General features: G+C 30.8%; 3 protein-coding genes across 4 annotated transcripts; 1 reads left to right on the top strand and 2 right to left on the bottom strand.

The window, feature by feature from the left end:
• The first annotated feature begins 276 nt into the window (after positions 1-276).
• Positions 277-3,003, top strand: LOC133690287 (pathogen-related protein-like). Its single transcript, XM_062110530.1, has 4 exons — positions 277-485; positions 610-742; positions 909-1,207; positions 2,562-3,003. The coding sequence occupies exons 1-4, from the start codon at positions 339-341 to the stop codon at positions 2,718-2,720; spliced, it is 738 nt and encodes a 245-aa protein (XP_061966514.1). The 5' UTR covers positions 277-338; the 3' UTR covers positions 2,721-3,003.
• Positions 3,004-3,181: 178 nt separating this feature from the next.
• On the bottom strand, positions 3,182-11,205 carry LOC133690278 (anaphase-promoting complex subunit 6-like). Of its 2 annotated transcripts, none has more exons than XM_062110512.1 (16): positions 10,761-11,202; positions 10,532-10,666; positions 10,208-10,281; positions 10,064-10,103; positions 9,731-9,776; positions 9,446-9,525; positions 9,139-9,320; positions 8,924-9,049; positions 8,041-8,115; positions 7,812-7,937; positions 6,385-6,454; positions 5,936-6,018; positions 5,556-5,666; positions 4,510-4,609; positions 3,624-3,659; positions 3,182-3,490 (listed from the first exon to the last, which is right to left on the bottom strand). In XM_062110512.1, the coding sequence occupies exons 1-16, from the start codon at positions 11,004-11,006 to the stop codon at positions 3,386-3,388; spliced, it is 1,635 nt and encodes a 544-aa protein (XP_061966496.1). In that variant the 5' UTR covers positions 11,007-11,202; the 3' UTR covers positions 3,182-3,385. The 2 variants fall into 2 exon arrangements, 1 of the variants encoding a protein (XP_061966496.1); XR_009841410.1 differs by having other exon boundaries at positions 3,400-3,490; positions 4,510-4,622; positions 10,761-11,205.
• A 6,032-nt stretch (positions 11,206-17,237) lies between these two features.
• LOC133688601 (UDP-glycosyltransferase 74E2-like) lies at positions 17,238-20,874 on the bottom strand. Its single transcript, XM_062108141.1, has 2 exons — positions 20,145-20,874; positions 17,238-18,112 (listed from the first exon to the last, which is right to left on the bottom strand). Exons 1-2 carry the CDS (start codon positions 20,799-20,801, stop codon positions 17,351-17,353), a joined length of 1,419 nt encoding a protein of 472 aa, XP_061964125.1. The 5' UTR covers positions 20,802-20,874; the 3' UTR covers positions 17,238-17,350.
• Between the last annotated feature and the right edge of the window lie 894 nt (positions 20,875-21,768).

Genomic DNA, 21,768 nt, shown 5'->3' on the forward strand with positions numbered 1-21,768 from the left:
ATCTCTAGGAAGTTTTGCATTATACGCAATTGAAAAAAGATCGCGTTTATACATAATTGTCACAAAGTGTCATTTAAAAAAAAACAAACCATAAGATGTAATTATTTATTCGAAAAAGATAAAAACCCGTTATTTAAACATGGGTCATTTATAATACTATAAAATTGAAGTAAATTATACAATTGTTGTGCGGTTATCACACACAACCACAATAAAAAGTCAAGTGATTTTGTTTTCTTCTCTGGTATATATATATCAAACATTATTTTGCCAGCTCCTCCGGCCTCCTACAAAACCCTCAAAAAGCCTTTGTAGTTTTAGCCTCCAGGAAAGTTGATATGGCAGAAGAAGCTTTGATTAAAAAAGCAGGAGATAAGTACAGATCTTTCTTACATGATGAAGCTGAGAATACCACGCAGTGGAGGCATGGTGGCCCTCCCATGTATGATTCCGTAAATCAGCTCTTCGAAGAAGGCCGAACTAAGGTTATCAACTCTCTTTTTTTTTCATTTCCTTTGTCCTTGTATATGTCTAAATTAGGCGTTCGTGTATGTGTGATGAGTGCTTCTTTTGCCTCTCAAATCCTGTGCTTATAGACATGGTTTGCAGGAATGGCCAAAAGGATCACTAGAAGAAGTGGTGCAAAATGCTATAAAGTCTTGGGAAATGGAACTCTCACACAAGACTCGTTTACAGGACTTCAAGACCATCAACCCTGACAAATTCAAGCTCATTGTTAATGGTACTATACCAAACTTGAAACCCAAATTTCATTTCTTACTTATTTATTCCTCTTTGATTTAAACTAGACTAATGTTACAGAGAGGGGAGGATTATCAATTAAGGTAAGTTGCCTTGAACCTCACCTGTAGTATACTGATATCGATATATTTTCGATTCTATGGCAGGAAGAGAGGGTTTGTCGGGAGAAGAGACGCTTAGGATTGGTAGCTACAATGCTTTGTTGAAGAGTTCTCTGCCGAAGGAATTTCAGTACTACAAAGCAGATGAAGAAACCTTCGAATCATCTCATGATGCCTTTCGATCTGCCTTGCCTCGAGGATTCGCATGGGAAGTGCTGAGTGTATATTCAGGGCCTCCAGTGATTTCTTTCAAATTCAGGCATTGGGGTTTCTTTGAAGGACCTTTCAAAGGCCATGCTCCTACTGAAGAAAAGGTTGAGTTCTATGGCTTTGGAGTCCTCAAGGTATGCTTAAAAAGATACTGAAAAGATAAAAAAAATCCAATTAGTAATCATAAAAGTGAAAAAAAAAATTCCTGACTTAGCATGCTAAAACTTCTACTGAAGAAAAGATTTGAGTTCTACGACTTTGGAGCCCTCGAGGTCTGCTTTAAAAGATACTGGGAAAAAAAAAAAACTAGTAATCGAAAAGGAGAAAAACAAATTTCTGACGTAGCATGCTAAGAACATCAAAATACCGTTTTCTTACAAAAAAAAATATTCTGGAAATAAATACATCAACTTTCAAGTTTGATGGGTCTTATTCTTATGGAGGATTCGTCTTAACATTAGAGAGTATTTGTTTTAATGATTCAACCAAATTTTGAAAGTACTTTTTATTTGAAAAAAATATTAAATTTATATTTTTTATTTTATTTTTTTATAATTTTATTACGTTAACATCAAGAATTTTGCATTTTTTATCAATGGCTTATTATGTTGGTGACACTGATTTTATTGGAAAAACTTTTACTGATAGAATCACAATCACGGATAATTAATATAAAACTTATCATTGATGGTTTTTATTATATCAGGTATTATATCAGTAATATTATCACCGATAGAATTACAGAAGAACAAAATGTGTCTAATAAAAAAAATTATCGGTACCGTTTTGTCATTAATATCATTAGTAAGTATATCATATCACCAATAAAAAATATTGTTTGTAATTCTATTAGTAAGTATATGTTATCAATAGCATTTGCTATAATTTTTCTCAACTCTCTAAAATTTTTCAAAGAATTTATTCTTTCAATGATTTTATCTGTAATAAAAAATATATATATCAGTGGCGTTACCGAACACACTTAATAAAAAAAATTAATATATTTTCAATTAAAAAAAAGTAATTATCATTACCCAATACGCTTAATCTTATCTTGTGCAAAAAGGGTAGAATCAATGGTAATTTAATGTTTGTTTGGAAGCATAGTAAATATTATTTTTAAAAATATTTTTCACTTAAAAATATATTAAAATATATTTTTATTTTTAAAAAATTTATTTTTAACATCAGCATATTAAAATGATAAAAACACTAAAAAATTAATTTAAAAATAAAAGAATTTTAAAAGTATAATTGGACCGCAATACCATACAAGGCATTAAAGCTTTTACAAAAATGACATAAATAATCTTTTAGCTTTTTGGTTGAAAAATATTCTTAATGGCATTTTATTTTACAAGTTGGTATCCATTTGACAATATCACAAGAAATTATAAAGAACTTTGAAATTTTTGAATTTATGCAACTCGAAGAAGGACAGCCTCATACATAAGACGAAATAACTGTGATTTCTTTCCGGGTTCCCAGGTGGATGAATCTCTGAGGGCAGAAGATGTGGAGGTTTACTACGACCCGGCAGAGTTATTTGGGGGGCTCCTGAAAGGGGCGCTGATATCGCCATGCCAATCAGAAGATAACACTGTCAACACCGCCACAGCAACGCGTGGCTGTCCATTTTCCAAATAAACATAGCCTGGCTAAGTGTTGTCTTGCTTTCGTTTGTATGATGAATCAAACTGCTTGCTTGCTTTTATTACCATTTTATCAGCTGTTGTGTCTGTCCGTTCCTCACAAGGCAACATTTGCCTCTTGGTGTGTATAAGAAATGGTCACGGGTGAAGCGCCTATGGATAACACCATCACCTTGTTTTTCATTAGCAGATTTTTTCAAATAAACATAGACTGTCAAGCAAGAACTATCCCGTTTCTATCTTTGCATTAAATTATGATCACTTCTTTTTTTATTTAATTCGGTTGATTTAATTTCATTGCCTTTTTTTTATCTACTTGAATAATAACAGCTTATTTTAACCAACAAGATCAAGCTGAGGCGCAGGTTTTTTAAAATTTTTATAAACATACTTCCGGTGCTTGAACATCCTTCTTTATGCTAAAAATAATTTTGGTTTTGTCGTCGCATCAATAGATAAAACCAAACGATACAGAATTACATATATTGGATATTGCCAAACTCTCCCCAATGTAATATTACATTAGGGACTACTTTATCAGCTGTTGGGCCTAACTCTAAAATGGACCAAAATGATTCAACCCATTCAAGGACTTCAGATTCCACATACATTACAACAAGAACAAAAGAGTATAAATAGTGTCATTAAAAATGACTCATTTCAGCGGAATTCAATTTTGGGGTCTATGCCTCGACGACCTTCATCTACAAGTGCCAAACTCAGCATTTCAGTGCAAAATTGATCATCTGGTTTCAGCCATAAAGCCTGATTCAGAAGAAAATATGATCAGACCAGGGCTTAGGGGATTTTAATGACGAAGAAGATAGAGGGGATCGGGGAAGCAGATTATAACCACGGTATAATTTTGTGTTTGAAAGCATACAATACTCTTACTTACCTTGTGGTAGCACGTGATTGCAGCAGTAAAGTTATCCTGCGCAAAAAGGGGAAAAAAGAGGGGCACCAATAAGATGACTTTTAAATCATGATAGTATCAAATTGTAACATTGACCCCATTTAGATAGTCCAACTTTTCCGGCAACCTAATAGCAAGTCATTATAATTTGCATTAAAACTAGTTCATTCTTCCAAGTCAGTCCAAGTCCGACACGATAATCTGCAACTAGTAAATTAGGGAATCCACTACTACTTAAAAATGAAGTATAAGAATTGGATTTTAGCTTCAAGCAAATACAGGATGCTGTTGGACGATTTCAATAATAGAAAAGAATGTCAAGCAATCAACACGAGAAACTGAGCTGTAGTCCCATGTTAATTTGTGTACATGCTCAAACCATGATGATATATTTACGGGGACCCAATCCACCTTTACACTGTTGCCTGCCTTACCAGACCAGTAACTATGAGGTATGACATTTAAGCACAACATAGAACGTGACTACAATTTTATGAGAAAGCGAGAGAGTACTATTTCCTGTTCTAAAATTTCTCCCTAAAATTTTTGTATCATCCCGGAAAGTTTATTGAAGATCTAGAACAAAACCAAGTGCTACCCCATTATTCTATAATAGTTTTCAATATCAAAGACTTAAACTTCAGGAACCTAGTTCTCTTTTATCTGTTTGAAACTAGTTAATCCGATTACTTTTCATAACATTTTGGATTTTCATGACCACTCTCATTATCCGCACTAATCCACTTCATTATCCCCCCCACTTCAAGCACTTACAGTTACTTTTCTCAAACTATTGCTTTCAACTACAACAGCCAAATGAAATGTCAGTTTAACAGACTTACATTGAAATGAAAAGAGCTCAATTTACCTGCAAATGATAAGTGTATGCAAGACCAGCATAGGTACTCAAGCTTCTAGGTGATAATGTAAGTGCTCTCTCATAATATGAAATTGCTTCATGGTAAATCCTGGCATAGTAGTCTGATATGATTAATGAACAATTATATGCCATGTCATTTATTTATACACATAATAAGAGAATTGTATTTCTATGATGATGGCTGCAACAAGTGGATGAGAAAAACAAGACTCCAACTCAAATATGTACATAAATTCAAACCATAAGTCTCAATGTCAGCCATGCTGCTCATCAAATCAATCATGTGATAATGAGGAGGCTCTATATGACCACATTACACAAGCATTAATGTATTCAAGAAAATTCTTTCCATCCTATTCTTGAAGAGTTGAGGGTTACCAAGGCCCGAGCTGATCTTCCTATAATCTTATCAATGGAATTTGAGCAAGTAGTTGCTATAACATGATACTAGATTCCTATCTGTTGTATTTCACCAAGTGCATCAAGAAAGCTCCCAACATGAACCTTAAAAGTACTCACACAAAAGCTTTAGGAAAGGAGAAACAGAAACTAACAAGTCCATAAGAACCTTGCTACGAACTAAAAAGATCACCAAAGGTTTCCAAAAATAAAATAAAAAAAAACTGTAACTAAAAAGCATTCATCAATCTGGGTTTGCTCAGTGAACTAATTGAAATTAACGGTTATGCAAGTTCAAAGCAATTTATTTGTCACAACCAGAAATAGTGTGATTAGAGGGTTAAACTACTTTTCTTTCATTCAGGTTGATAAAGACCTAGCAAGTGAGTATTGCCATACAAATGCAGAACATAATATACTAATCATCGATACAACAATCTGAAAATATCAAAACACGAAATATAAAAACAATCTTTCAATTTGAGGATATGAGAATATGAGAATATTTCATTTCATGTATAAGGAAAATTCTAGATAAAAGCACACCAATCATACATCCTGAAGTACCTAAATATGGCAAGAAGCAACAAAAAAAAGTGAGTATAACTGCCATTCCAACAAATTTTAAAACGTACTTCAACTTTCTGTAGGCATGGGCAAGATTAACGATAGTTGGTTCCCACAATTGACTTAAAGACGGAATGTGCTTCAAAGTCTTCTCAAACCACAACACAGACTTATTGTACCTGAAAGTGTTTGAGAAACAAAATTATGCAGGTCAAATAGCTTGACTGGCATCAAAAAGTATACATCCAATTACTTTTAGTACAGAGCACCATATACAATAAATGTCATACAATGAAAATCATACAGCACTTAATAATGAATGCTGTTTGCAAAATTGATTATTTTATGCTTTGAAAAGCCATGAACATTAACAACATAAAAGAGACATGTTAGTAAAATTTCCAAGTCAAACTTCCACAGAATGATGAGAGGAATGAAATATCCTTACTCCTTCATGTTATAAGCAACAACACCAAGTTCATTGTATACAAGTGGATCTGAAGGGCAAATTGCCTTTGCCTGCATGAAAAACTGAAAAACAGATGGCGAATCAGAATGTTGACAAACCATAACAAGAAACAGGATGAAAAGTATAAAAGGAAACAGGATTCCTAAAGACAAATGAGTAGAGTGAAATAATATTATGTTCAAAGTCCATCCAACTTATACTCATTTTGCAAGCAAGCTACAAATAATTCCCCAAATGGAAAAAGGAAATCATTTGTTTAAACTACAAGCAAGAATTTGAAGTCAATGAAACAAATAATATCCTACCAAGGGTTCAAACTTCAAATCTAGCATTCTTGAACTGAAACATATTGAAACTCAATTTTTATCAATTTCCCAAATTCAAACTAAAAATAGCAATTGGCCAATGTTCAGAAGATAAAACATCACCTGCTCAGCAAGCTTATAGCTGTGAGTTCGCATGTACTCCATCCCAATATACAAAGTTGGTAAATGGCACCTGGAATAACATAATATCAAGATTCAACCTGTAAAAAGACAATTGATAAGTAATAAGAGGTCTTCAACAATGCATAATTTTGGAGCAAAAAAAACACATTAATTTCAAAACATTATATCAACGAGTAGCTTCTTTGTCAACTTAAACTACCTATGGAGATTTTGCGAGGCAGGGCAAATCAACTATTACTTTCTGGTTTAAATTAACAACTCAAAACCTAAAAGAATCTTTAGCTACCAGCCAGTAAGCCAGCCAATCACCCAGAAAATATCAATCACAACAAAGTGATAAAGACCAAACTACCAGGCAACACTATAATGCTCACGTATAAAAATTTCCACCTCAAATTCCTATTATAAAGGCAATACCAACAATTACACTCAGAGAACACAAGGAACAAGAGCAACAAGAAAATACAATACAATTAGGAAAGGGCAGGTTAACGACAAAAAAATCCAGGATTTCCTCTAAAAGTTTCGCAGTTAAAATGTTAGCCTGTAGCTGAGACTCTGCAAACAATAAGCAAAAGTGGTGCTGCCATGAATCTAAAGTTTTGACTCAATTTGAGCAACGAAGAGAGAGAATAAAAAAGTATGGTATAGGAAAACACATTACAGTTAAGGAAAGGGCTGGTTAATGACAAAATCCAGGATTTCATCTAAAAGTTTCATAGTTAAAACGTTAGCCAATAGCTGAGACTTCGCAAACAGTAAGAAGTGGGACTGCCATGAATCTTAAGTTCTGGATCAATGTAAGCAAGGAAGAGAGAATAAAAAAGTATGGTAAGGAAAGACATACTTCTATTCTTTCTTAATGAGGCCAAAACAATTCTATGAAAGGAAAGAAGATGAAACCGGAAATATTCCATGGTGAACCTTTACAATTCTTACAAGTAGAAGGATGGGGTTGGGTATGGAGAAAACACGTTGGCCTCCAAACCCGCATATATTTATAAAATTTGTATATTTAGGATGTTTCCATTTATAGTTATATCAAAAACTTTTCAAAGAACATGAAACACTTTAATTTTCTTATACTGCTTGTAAGCCAAATCTATATATGTTTTCTTTTTCATATTTATTTTAATTTATAAATTAGAGCTTTTTTATTGAAGATATTTAATAATATATGGACCTCCCTTGGAGGCTGGTAGAGAGGCCTCAAATAAAACTCCTAAAGTTAGAGAGGCAGGGAAATTCAACTATGCAGGGAAATACTAAAATATTTTCTTAGAACAAAGGCAGCCTAACAAAAGCATATAACGTGCCAAAAACATGCACTCTTCAATTACTACATGGTGAAGAAATATTATATTATTTTCAACTAGAAGAGTTGATGAGGTTCTAGTCCAAATTACCCTGGGAATAAACGAGCAGCAGTGCGGTATGCCGACATTGCTTGATCACCCTCTTCTTGAGCAGCATAAGCATTCCCAAAGCCAATCCAAGCAGGTGCAAAGGTTCCCTCTAGACTTGTAGCCTTGCTGTAATGTAAAAAAAGAGATAAAGAAGAAAATCAAATTTGTTCCATAAGGCCAAAAGAAGCAAAATGGGTACATGGTTTACCGAGCTTCAGGAAACAGTTACCTGAAATAACGCCGTGATTGATCATACTTCTTGATACAGTAGTAGTAGCAGCCGACAGCAAACCATGAGAGAGCCCTAAATGACAAGAAGCCCTAATAAGTAGACATGATACATGATGACATAATATCTAATAGGCACTCCTTGTATTCATGCTTAAGCTGAAGTGAAGTCTATGAGAGAGAAACAATCTCCTTTTGTTTTCCTGTTCCTTCTCTCTTCAAAACTTCATAATTAGTAATTCAAAAGCACTTAAGAATGAAATACAGATAAGCATCCAGAAGATATCATTTCTCTACAATTTTGAGCAGGACCTAACAAAACATCTAGAGAAATACAAAAGGAGGCCAATACCCAATTATCATCCAACAGAAGTGAGGAACAATAGGAGAATGCACTCACTATTGGACTGTCCTAATGGATGAGAAGCCCAATAACTACAATAGATGAATACTACTCCTTGCACAGTACTTTTTATTGGACTATGCAAGTAATCACTGGCAAATCATATGCATATCCCACATGTTACTTGTGAATGGTATTTCAGGTGTTGTGGACACATGGTTGCTAAGAGTTCTTACTTCCATCTCTTTAACTTCTTTATTTATGTTAACTAGCTGAGCTGTTATTGGAACATCAAATCATTTGAGATAATAACCATGATCACATTTCATCATGATGACAAGCAAACCATCCTGTGCCTTTAACACATCTAGCAAGCAAAGAAAATAGAAGTAAAAAGGGAAAACAGAGAGCTCAATCAAAGCATAATCCTTCAAATTGAAAGGGAAATAAAGAAGTAGCTTCTGAGAGTAATCCTTCAACTCCAAAGAGCACAAGTCATATGAGCATATCATAAAAGTAAAGGCAGATAAATAAAACTCACTTTTGAGGATAATCCTTCACTAAGTTCGATGCCATAAGATAAAGCTCATTTGAATTTCCAAGCTCCATAGCAGCAGCTATGTGTACTAAGGTACATTTCAAATGAAAAGGGTCTTTCTCAAGCAGGCTGTGAAAGAGAAGATAAAGCTCAGATGACCTGATGCATCCAAGGTATGATCTTAGATGTATTCTGTTTGAAAAAAGTTAAAAACTCACTCTGAAGTTAGTTCAAAGCATTTCTGATATTCACCACACTGATTGAAGTACTCTGCTTTGCAGGCCAAAAGATCAGTATCATTTTTTAGTGTATGCTTGATAGATGGGCTAGAAGGATTGCTGTTGCAGCTTTCTTTTTCAACTTCTCTGAATTTGGCTTCTACAACACTCTTTTTGTCATACTGAGACCAGGGGACTAAGGTTAGTTTCAAAGAAGCACAGAGACTAACTAAAGCAAATAGATTATCTGGAAATGGTTAGTTTGGATTCATATTGACTGGTATATTCTGAACTTGTGTGTGTTTACCTTTTTTATCAAGCATGAGTAGAATGAAGAGAGCCACCCATCTTCTGGACCGAATTGCAAGGAGGACAGCAGCCTTGTTTCTGCAATTCAGGAGCAAATATACAGGGTTAATTTTAATTTCATTTGGTTAATGAAGCGAATGCTGGAATAGTACAGCATAGAGAATTCTCAACAATCAACACATTAGAAATAAATACTGAAAATCCGGTAACATTAATTCTCCACAGTTAAATGGCAATGTGCAGCTGAATGTATTTAACAAAAAGAGTTTTGGAGAGCCGTTACCTTCTTCACATGTGAGCATGTGATTTTCAATAAGGCATTCCAAAGCCTGGGGAACAATGAAGATACAACCATCATTCATACTTCCAATCCAAATCAGTAAAAATGATGTGCAAAACTAAAGGAAAACAAGAATATGTCCAAAAAACAAAGACTAAAAACTTCAGTTGAATCTATCAAGAAAAATCTTAGATCTTTATCAAGCTCTTAATATGGAAATTCACAGTTTTTCATAGAAAGCTATGTTAATGACCATTGCATGCACAATTACAATAAAGCAAAGAAACTCTATTATGCAACTTACAAACAGAAGGAAAAGGTAAAACAGCAGGGTACCTCATAGCATAAAGGATCGGCCTTGATAGCAGCTTTGTACCTTAAATCATCATAAATAAGCAAATCAATCATTATACCAAAAAAAAAAGTGGCAAAAGAAACAGTAATCTATCTTGATAAAGAAGATAGCTGAGAAAAGCTAACCACTGTCGAGCCAGGGCACGATTTTCCAATGCTTCATAAGCCCTGCCTCTTAGAAAACATGTTGCTGCAGAAATCTGTCCCAAAACAGATAAAACAACATTTCGCCAAGCAGTATTTTTAGTGATAAGTTAAGAATATTTATCACAATCAACTGATAGAATGCACCCAAAAAAATAAATATTCACAATTTCACACAAAATTTTAAGAGACAGAACAAAACTTTAAATGTTAAAAAGAAAATCCAATCTTGCCAATTAAAAATAGCATAACTAACACAACCAAGCAAGAAAAAGAACAACTTCTCATTAAAAAAAAAAAACTCACATTGATCTCGCGATCTTCACTATCCTTATCTAAGTACATAACGTTACAATCTTTAGTATCATATACATCTCCATGCTCATCAACCTTTGCATCACCGAGCATTAACAAACACTGGTCCCACTCTTTCAATTCCTCCTGACCACAATTAAAAAAAAAAGTTAAGAAAAAAAAAACCTAAAGGTAATAAACCATCAAATTAAAAATAAAAAATCCAAAACCAAAGACTAACGAGGCATTTTGCGGCGAGGTAGCGGAAGCGGAGGTCGCGAAGGACGATTTTGGAGGCGTTGAGGAGGTGGTAGGCACGACGGTAGTGGCGGCCGAGGAAGAGAGCCTGGGCTTGCATGTAGATGTCGGCGGGGTCGTTGGTGAAAGCGGCGACTTTGTCGGCGAAGAAAATGGCGGAGGAGTACAAGTGCTTGCTCACGCAGTCGCGCACTACCCCTCGCAGCTTCTCTATTTGCTCTTCTCTCATTTTTTATTTTTGGAGAAAAAGGAAATGCAAGAGAGAGGTAGAAAGATTTTGGGGTAGAACTGAGAAAAAGAAATTAAGGGTTTTTGATTTGTGTTGTCTTAGTTTTGGAAAGAAAGAAAGAGCAAATGAGCGGGAGGTTTCCCCTTTGTTTTTGCTAATTATTGTTCTTGTGGCTCGCTGTTCACACGAGAAACCATTCTTTTAGTTGCTTTCTCTCGATTACGCTGCGGACTCTAATTATTTTTCTTATAAAAAATGATGTTGAAATGTCATAAATAAATTTTAAATAAAAAAATATTTATAATTTGAGTTATAAATTTTACCTATTATAACTAGATTATATATAAAAAAAAATTAGATAATGACAACAAATAGGTTAAATAAAAATAATCACGATAAGAAAAAAAATTCAAAAGAAAAAAAATAATTAGCTTAATTATTAGCTAATTAAATATGGAAGAACAAAATTGGATAAAAAAACAAAAAACATAATCCGAGTCAACTTGAGTTAGCATGACAAACTTATAACTCGAGTAATACGCATTGAGCCAATCTAGGTTAACTCACGGCTTAGGTCATAAGATTAAGATGGCCCGATAGAAAATAAAACCACAAGGTCTATTTAAAAAAAAAACATTGATGAAATCAAAAAAGAAAATATGTGAAAAAAATAATATCAACTCGTGCTAGATTTTTAAACTCGTGATCTGGTTCATGAGATTAGAAACCCCCTATTTGAAAAAATCATGAAACTCAATTCTCAACCAATCAAATATCGAAGAATGAATTTGAAAAAAAAATCAATTACATAAAGGATCCAAAATCAAAAATATAAATCAAAATAATGAGGATCAGAATTGAAATAAAAAATAAATTATAGGATAGCTACAGAGTTTTGATTGAATGGTGAAATTAAAAATAAAAATCATTTTAACAAATGACCAAAAAAACAATCAAATAATGACGACCAAACGATAAAAAATAACGTATAACAAATTGGGATTGAATGATAAAATTGAAAACAAATCAAGATTTTATAAAAGAATCAAGAACAAAAATTAAAAATTAAAAGAATAAAAACCAAAGTTGAAATATCAATAAAAAAAATCAATTACACAAAAGGATCCAAAACCAAAAATAAAAATTAAAATAATGAGGATCAAAATTGAAATAAAAAATAAATTAGAGGATAGCTATAGAGTTTTGATTGAATGGTGAAATTATAATAAAAATCATTTTAACAAAATGACCAAAAAAACAATCAAATAATGAGGACCAAACTATAAAAAATAACGTATAACAAATTGGGATTAGATGATGAAATTGAAAACAAATCAAGATTTTACAAAAGGATCAAGAACAAAAATTAAAAATCAAAAGAATAAAATCTAAAGTTAAAATATCAATAAATAAAAGAACAATTCTAAAATTTTGAATGGTCAACGTGAATTTCACGAGAATGAAAGAAAAAAGAAGAACAAAAGAAATAAAGATCACCGATGATAAACCATCATGTTGTTGTTGCAGCCGCAGGCCACTCCATGAAAAAGAAGACCTCGTGAAGATCCCTATGTTTCGATGGAGGGAGATTTTTGGTCGTCTCCCACACACGAGTTTAATTGGCGCCTCCTATATACGGACGCATTCACGTTGCACGCATCAATCACCTTTTATTTTAAATAAGATTTTATGTTTATTAAAATATCAAACTATCCAGCTCAACTTGATAATAAAAAAAAAATCAGATGAAAAAGTCCTTGGAAGCAAGTTTTTAAAATATTATTATGAAGAATAAATTATTCATTTTACTATGTTTAAAAAAATAGATAGACAAAGACGCCAATAATTGCTAGTTTTTTTAATTCCAAGGATTTTTGCAATTCAGTCATTATAATTTATTTTATTATAATTTCATTGTTTGAAGTATGTTTCCATGTTTTCATGCATTTAAATATGTTTTGGTCTATTTTCTCTCCCTTAACTCGTATGTCTAACTCTTTGAATGTTTTGGTGTTAAATTTACGATTAATTTTATAAAATTGAGTTTTAGCTTCTTAAAAAACAAATTAAAAAATCAGGAGTCAAATTTGACACAAAAGAATAATCAAATGACTTCCATAAAAGGTGTCAAAGTTTCATTTGATCCCTTAAGTTTTGATTTTGTCATAGTTCATCCCTCTTATTATAGGTTATTGCATTTTAGTCCTAAACTTTTTTTTTTATCAAATTTAAGTTCTTGTAATGTGATTAGATTATGACCACCAATAACTTTTAATTTTGATGTATATGGACTTATCTTTAAGTGATGAATTAAATAGAGTTAGTTTTCACCTTCAATGATGTTAGGAAAAGTAGATCGAGCCTTAAAAAAAAAATTAAAAGTTAATTTGATTTTAAGTTTTAGGCTAATTGAATTGTGTTTTGTTGTTGTAAATGGAGTTTCAAAGTTACATAGTTTTTTTATGTTTTGGGCGGAAAAAATGGTGAAATCTAGGTTCTTGAGATTCAAAGATGGTGAAATCTAGGTTCCTGAGATTCAAAGATTTGGATCCTGGTTTTTTGATCATGAAGACAGGTTCGGTGATTGAAAATGTTTGCGAGTGGATGATATATTGTTTGCAATCTATAAAAAAAATATTTGGCTTGGCTCTAAAACTGAGGTGTATATAGGCTTTTCTTTTAGTCTCAGAGGTACTTGGTCGTAATTCTCTTAGATCTCATTTATTTTTTTAATTTTTTATCTTAAAAAATATTATTTACATAATTAATTATAATAATATTTAAAAAAATGTTTAATTATTCCATGATTTTTAACTAATATTTTTTATTTTTATTGTAATTATTTATTATAATATTTACTTTTTTATGATTATATATGAAATTAATGTGCACAAGTTAAAAAATTGGCATAAATAATCAATGATAAAAGAATATATATTTTTATTATTTTTACTATTATCAATTTTTATATAATTTTCTTCCGTTAATTATTCTTTTACTTTCTTATATAGTCACATGAAAATAATTAAAATATTATATTTTCTTAATTTTTTGTTTTATAGTGACTTGTCATGAGAAGCTTTTTTTTTTCAATCGTGTTTTTGATAAAAAAAAAATGTTTTTCCAAAACTAAAAACAAAGTAATGAATAAAAAGAATGAAGTTTTGGCTAACGAAATGCATTTTGTTCTCATTTTATTTAAATCATTTGAGTTTTTACTTATATTTATTTTAATTACTTTAAGGTTTTTTTTCAAATAATCAAGCTATTAATAAACAAAATCATTGTTCTGGCAAAATAAAAAATAAAAAAAATAATTTTGACAAGAAAAAATACACTTTTTTCTCATAATTTAAATCATTAGAGTTTTTAGGAACAATTATTTTAACTATCATAAAAAAAATGTTAAAGAATTTATTGATATCAAATTAAATAGATGAGTTATATTTGAATAATACATTTACAAGAACGAAATTCATATACAACTATAATTAGCATCCAAGATAAATAAAAGAAAGTGAATAAAATGAGAAGAAAAATCAAAGCAATATATTTGCACTTGGATCTATTATTTGCTTCTTACAACAAAGATCAACTTCATATTTTAATTTTTAATTTTTATTAACAAATCTTTTTAATGATTAAAAAACTTACTTTTACAAGAATTCAACTTTTTATTGTAATATTATCAATTAATTTATAAATTTTTTATATAAATATAATTTATAATTTGTTTAAAATATTGCACATGAATACTCAATGAAAGTCCTTTTTTTTCACTCTAATTGTTAATATAATTTTCTTAAATTAATCATTGTTTATTTTTTATAGTTCTATCATGATGTTTTTGTTTTTGTTTTAATTGAAATTTACTTTCATGTGATGCTAGGTTTTATTTCAAAATCATTCTTCTAATAAAAAAACGTGTTTATATATATATATATATATATATATATATATATATATATTCTCCTTCATTAAATTAAGTCATTTGAATTTTTATGAATTTTTATTTTAATTGTGTTATATTTAGAAAAAATAAAAAAGAAATGCATCGATAAAAAGATGAAATTTTGACTAATTTTTTTTTATTTTCTATAATTTAAATCATTAGAATTCTTAAAAATATTTATTCCATTAGATAATCAAATAAGGTTTTGAAAATCATTTCACGTCATCGAGCCAACATATGGCTGGTTCAAATAATATATATATATATATATATATATATATATATATATATATATAGTCGATTGATAAAATTTTGGGATCAAAAAATTTACTTCTCCTGTTGTTTCAAATTCAAACCTCATGGTTGTTAATATGATAGTTACTAGAAGCTTACATGATCGTTAACTTTATAATTCATGAGATTAATCGAGATATACACAAACAAGTCCAGTTATCCACGTTAATCAATATATTTCCTCTTCTTTTTTTCATTTTTCTTTTCTTTTGAAAGTAAGTACTCCAAGTACATATCCATTCAGTTTTAAGCTAGTTAATTGGTGTATTTATAAAATGAATTTTTTGAAATCTCTAAATACGTGGACAATGAAATATCAAGGTTAAGACAAAACTTTAGACAATAAAAAATATAAGGAAATGGACTAACTTAATTAATTACTAGAAATTGCAGAATTTGGATGATCGACTAATATTAATTAATGGCGTCATATAATTTATTCTTGTGTCCCTCGTTCTGAATGTATAAAACTATTTTTTGAATGATAAAATAAATAGTTTAATTGAAAAGGAAATTGAAGTATATACTTTGATGGCTAACATTTTAAACCCCAAATAAAAAATAAAATTGTGGCAGTAGTAATTAAACGTCAAGTTTTGTTGATATGTTTATTTTCTCTTTTCTCAACGAAAAAGGTTTTAATTTCCTGTTTCAACAATTGTCAAGGAGCCAAATAAGAAGTTATTCTTAGAAATTGCAAATGCCCCTTTGTTTAGGTACTAATTAGCATTTTGAATGTGATTATTATTTTTACTTTCTATTTAAGAACTTGTTTATTTTTGTGTTTTAAAAGTATTTTTGAAAAATATTAATGTTTTTACTTTAAATTAATTTTTTTATGTTTTTATATCGTTTTGATGTGTTGATTGTTAAAAATATATTTTCAAGTAAAAAATATTCTGAAAAAAAACTACAATCAGAATAATAAACAGTACCTAAATCACTCTGGTAACTAAAACCCCGTTTGTTTGCTGGAAAATAGTTTTTTTTTGGAAAGTGGTTTTCTTGAAAAGTGGATTCCTGAAAAGTGAATTATTTTCTTATGTTTGGTAGTATCATGAAAAATAAGTTGGAAAATATTATCCAATGTTTGACCATGTTATGAAAAATGATCTGGAAAATAACTTATTAATGTTTTTTTTTCAAGTTTATTAAAATAACAAGGAACAAATCTTACAAATTAAAAATTTAAATGAGAATGAAATTAAAAAAAAATCTAATTTCATAAATTATCTTAAATAAAATAAATAATAATCAAAACAATGGAGATCAAATCTAATAGATAAAAAAATTGAAAAATGATGAAATTAAAATAATAATAATTACACTTTCATAAATTATTTCAAATAAAATAAGTAACAATAAAAAGAATAAGGACTAAATTTGATAGATAAAAAAATTCAATTAAAAAAATGATAAGAGAAAAGTAAATAACAATAATAAAAATGAGGACAAAAGTTAATATAAAAATCAAATTAAATCAAATTCTAATGGATAAAATTGAAAAATAAAGATTTAAAACAAAATATATAGCAATCAAAAGTTTGAGAACCAAATTTGATATAATCAGCAAATAATATGATATTTCTAATTTTTTTATAACTTCTTGAAAGTTTTTTTCGCTCAAAATAAAAGGAAAACACTTTATTGAAAAACAAACTAATTTTTTTTAACTGAAAAGTGTTTTTCATTGATCAATTTTATTTTTGTTAAATAAAAATAGAAAAACTATTTCTACATTTACCAAAAGAAACAAAAAATTGTTTCATCAGAGGTATTTTATTTCTAAAAGAAATAATAAATAAATTTTTAAAATAAAAAAGAAATTCAATTCTATTATTTGAATTTAAAGAAATATATGAATTAAAAAAATTAAAAACAAAAAAAAATTTACAAATTAATAATCGGATTATTTATAAATTTTCCACTTCGATGATGGATTGGATAAACAATGACAGGAAAAAAAAAAAGAAGAAAGAAAGATCTGTGTGGAAAGTTACTTTCCATAAAATAAAATGGGGCTAACAAGTTCCATTGCTGATCCAAAGTAAATGATTACAACAACATCACATCTAGCATTTAGGGATTCAATGCATGTTTAAGGTCTCTGATCAGGACTCTTGGTGCTATTGGAGTTGCATGCATTCAAGCTTGCTACGAACTCATCAATGTTCTTGTCAGAGCTTCCACCTTCATCCATAGCCATTCTGGCTAGTTTCTTCCATTTCTCAGAATGAGTTCTGATCTCATCCCTTCTTTCACCTTCCATCATGACTTCCCTTATACACCTCTCTATCTCTTCTTGTGTCACCATCCCATTTTCACCTACCTTTACTCTAACCCCTGCTTGCCAAACATCAGCAACAAACTTTGCATTAGATGGTTGATCTGTCCACTGTGGCATTGCCACCATTGGCACTCCCAAGCTCAAAGCCTCAAGTGTTGAATTCCACCCACAATGAGTCATGAAGCATCCCACGGATTTGTGAGCCAGGACGTTTAGTTGAGGACTCCATGTTATGATTAGACCCATCTCTGTTGTCTCCTCTGCGAAGTTGCCTGGTACCTTTTGCTTTTCTGATTCTCTTACAACCCATAGAAAGTGAGTGTTGCTTCTTTTCAGACCCCAGGCCAATTCTGCCATTTGGTCTTCTGTCAGAACAGCGAGGCTGCCAAATGATACATAAACAACTGAGCCTGGTTCCTTGGAGTCTAACCATTTCATGCAAGTTTCAGAATTTGGCTTGAAGAGGCTGAGACCATAGTCTTTGTCGTCCTCCAGCCGCTTGTCCAAGAACATTGACGGAATTGTCGGTCCTATTGGCTTGATTGGCCACTTGCTCGCCATCCAGTCGACAATCTGAATAGAAACATTAAGGTGTTTAATTACTGTTCAGCACTGACGTCAAAGAAATAAGTTAGTACGAGTATTTTGAAGACTCGGACTCAGAGTACAGGGTTTAATGTCCAACTGAGTGATAATAATAGAATGCTATTATCAATTAATTACCACAAGTACTGTTGAGCTCAAGTACTTGGTATCAGGTTAAAATTTTAACAACTTAACTCCATAAAAAAAGAAAAGAAAAAGGTTTAAAGTTTGAATTCATTTGCTGTCAATTAACTACAACTTGAGTTTACGCCATCACCAGATCAAAAAGAGCTTGCAACAAACATTTAAAAAGCCTAGGAGCTGATTGACATTGCGTTTTTTATTTGCGTGCGTCTGGGAATGATTTAAAAATGTGTTTAACACTAAATATATATTTTTAGTATTTTTATAATTTTAATATATTTTTAAACAAAAAAAATATATTTTTCTAAGAAAAGCTGTACAGTAACCAATCCACACTAACATGTTTGAGAACGCGGTACAAATCACATTTTAAATTTTTTTTTTAAATTTAATATGATTTATATATTTTGGATCATTTTAATATGTTAATTTCTAAAATAATTTTTAAAAAATAAATAAATATTATTAATATATATTTTAATATAAAAAATTATTTAAAAAATAATCACTATTACAAATAATATTTGAAAAAATGACATTTATGTAGAGGGATGAAGCCATCCCGCTTTCCAAGGGAAAGAACTAAAATTAATTAGCTTTTGAAAGTTTGAACGGGCGGAAATGTTCCAACAAGCATACCATCAATATCAGCAAGGACATCTATCCGGGAGCCGACCATTTATGCAATCATTTGGGTGCCGTATACTGTAGGCTGTAAAACGTCGTAATGATATTTGCCAGAAAACATTTCAAGCCACATAGAAAAAAGGTTGCAATACTGTATTACAGGTTTGTTGGAGAAAACATATGCATGCATGCTGGACTTTTTCTCGGGTGGGAAATGCCAAGTGATGTGATCATGTGACAACCATACAATGCCTAAAACATGTCGTTGGCTACCAATTAGGCATTGTAGCATCGGCCTAGCTCGATAAGTTCGGCTAATGCCTATGTTTCAAAGCCAAACGAAAACATGGCACCGATATGTTTGCCTTTTTAAAAAAATTAATTTTTTTATTAAAATTTAATATGGTTTGTACGTTTTGGATCGTTTTGATGTGCTGATATCAAAAATAATTTTTTAAAAATAAAAAAAATCATTAATATATATTTCAACATAAAAATTTATTTAAAAAACAATTGCTACTACACTACCAAGCACCTTAGTACATAATCCAAATTAGATAGACGAGTGCAGAAAAACGTAACTGTGTCATGTTGTGTTTGTGTTTGTTTTTATGTTTACTGTGAGGTATAATTCTTCATAACAAAAAATATAATTTATTATTGTGTTTTCTGTTTTAAACTCTATCTCTGTTATTTTTATATTTTAAAAGTATTTTTAAAAATATTTAAATTTTTTTTTATTTTGCATTAATATTTTTTATGTGTTTTTAAATTATTTTGATGTATTGATATAAAAAAAATTAAAAAATATTATTTTAATATATTTACGAATAAAAAATATTTTAAAAAAAACTTTACTTAACTATTTTTTGCTTTTAATATTAACAAATTCATGTTTTTACTACTTTATTTATTGCTTTTAATAATGGCACTCACCACTCAAAATGAAAGCAACAGCAAAAGCATAATAAGTGTTACTGACAGGTTTCCATACTGTCTGACTTTGAATAGTAGTTCAAGCCATGACCAGTTCATTATTCACATATAACCGCACTTTTCTTCTTCTTTTAACCACAGGAAATTTCATCGAACTAACATTTAACAGAGGCCTAAGAGTAACCACAACTTGATTGAGTACTTCAATCTATAGAACTAGGAATTATTAATTATATGTTGAATTCAGTCAATCAATCACAGAACTAAAGTGCACAGAGAGTGTAATATATCCTGCTGGGAACTTATAACGTACCTCATCTTCAAGTTCATTGAAAGTGTTCCAGAGGAGCCAGCTCGCTTCATCTATATTTGAGAACTGGCTAAAAAGGAGGTCATAAATACCGGGATACGAACCTGGACCATGAACAAGGGATGGTAGATCACTGAACTCCAACTGTGGCAGGGAAGGCAGGGACACCGGCGATTTTTCTTCCATGGGAATTTTCAAAGCGCTCCCTTGTAGTGTATGGTAATATAAAACAGTAACCGCGCATGATTGGGTGAAAAACGGACCTCCTTCTATGCCCCAGCTCTTCGCCACATCCAGAACCCATGGTAGAATGGAGTCATAAATGATGAATTTAGCAGGGTATTGGCTCGTACTATTTTTGTCGATGAGCTCAGCTAAGCTTTGCGGGATTGTGGCCTTGAAACGCTCGATGTATTCCTCTGCGGTTGCTGCTCTTTCACCTTCTTTGAAACCATCAAAAATGGGTTCCATGTTGATGGAACAAGTGTTGTCTTGATGCATGGAGGTGCCCATTGAAGTGGGGGTAATTAGCGTGACCCTGAGGCCTTTTGAAGCTAAACGCTTACAGAATTGAAGCATTGGATTTATGTGGCCTTGTATAGGCAGCGGAAGGACTAGCACATGACTTGCAGTACTGCTGGTTTTTTGTTCCCTCTCCATTTTTCTCCAATACCTTCAAACTCTGATCTCTCTCTCTAGCTCCCACCCTCCTCTGCAGTTAGATTGATTGCCGTGCTGAATTTATAACCAATCAATCAAAGCAAAAGGGAGATTTTTCTACTACTCTTTTTTTTTTCTCTTTTTTTTGGCTTTTAGTGAAAATAATAATTTAAAAAAATTGAGAGTATCATGGATTTTTTTATAAAATTATTTAGGATTTGTTGGAGATTATGTGAACATCAAATCTTTTTAGGGTTCATAAATTCTTAAGGGCTAAATTGTCATGAATTATATAATCTAATCGTCCATCTTTAATAGTAATTTAAACGAATCTAAAACGAATTATTAGATGAAAATTTTTCTAAACGCTTTTATAAACACTATGTCTTTTTTCCACTCTCAAATCTATTGTTACCATTCTAATGCTCATTTTCTTCATGCCTAAACTAAATTCCAACAATTAGGATAAGCAAAAAATAAAGTTTTTATAAATATGAATACCCTGAATATATCAAAACTTATTGCCCATGGAGAAAAAAAATTTGCTTCAACATAAAAAAAACAACAAAAACTAGAGCAAACATATAATAATGGATTCAAAACTAAGCATTGTCCATTGGTTTTATACCATTCATAACTGTAAAGATAAAGGGCCATAAATTAGAAATGCCAAAAAACAATTACACTTAATATTATAGAAATTCCTAGAAAAATATCATATTCATAAAATAAAAACATGGGTGCATTCCTATGAATGTGGAAAATATAATAAATTATTTGCGTCTAAACTAATTGTCAATTCATTCATAACTATTAGTCAAAATAATAATTGAACTCTTAGTTTTGTTTGCCGTGGTACTGAAAAAAATACAAGGCATGCATGATATTACGTTTGTAAAAAAAAAAAACTAATATTTTTATTAATAACAAAATATCACTTAATTTTTCTCTTAAAAAATATTATACA

This window comes from Populus nigra, chromosome 1, assembly GCF_951802175.1.
Source record: "Populus nigra chromosome 1, ddPopNigr1.1, whole genome shotgun sequence".
NCBI classification, from domain to species: domain Eukaryota; kingdom Viridiplantae; phylum Streptophyta; class Magnoliopsida; order Malpighiales; family Salicaceae; genus Populus; species Populus nigra.

Coding starts and splice junctions, on each gene's coding strand:
- LOC133690287 (XM_062110530.1), top strand. CDS start 339: ATGGCAGAAGAAGCTTTGATTAAAAAAGCAGGAGATAAGTACAGATCT. Junction 486..609: donor TCGAAGAAGGCCGAACTAAG/GTTATCAACTCT, acceptor CATGGTTTGCAG/GAATGGCCAAAAGGATCACT. Junction 743..908: donor ATTCAAGCTCATTGTTAATG/GTACTATACCAA, acceptor ATTCTATGGCAG/GAAGAGAGGGTTTGTCGGGA.
- LOC133690278 (XM_062110512.1), bottom strand. CDS start 11,006: ATGAGAGAAGAGCAAATAGAGAAGCTGCGAGGGGTAGTGCGCGACTGC. Junction 7,938..8,040: donor CAATCACGGCGTTATTTCAG/GTAACTGTTTCC, acceptor TTTACATTACAG/CAAGGCTACAAGTCTAGAGG. Junction 6,019..6,384: donor GCTATAAGCTTGCTGAGCAG/GTGATGTTTTAT, acceptor TCTGTTTTTCAG/TTTTTCATGCAGGCAAAGGC.
- LOC133688601 (XM_062108141.1), bottom strand. CDS start 20,801: ATGGAGAGGGAACAAAAAACCAGCAGTACTGCAAGTCATGTGCTAGTC. Junction 18,113..20,144: donor TCAATGAACTTGAAGATGAG/GTACGTTATAAG, acceptor GTTTCTATTCAG/ATTGTCGACTGGATGGCGAG.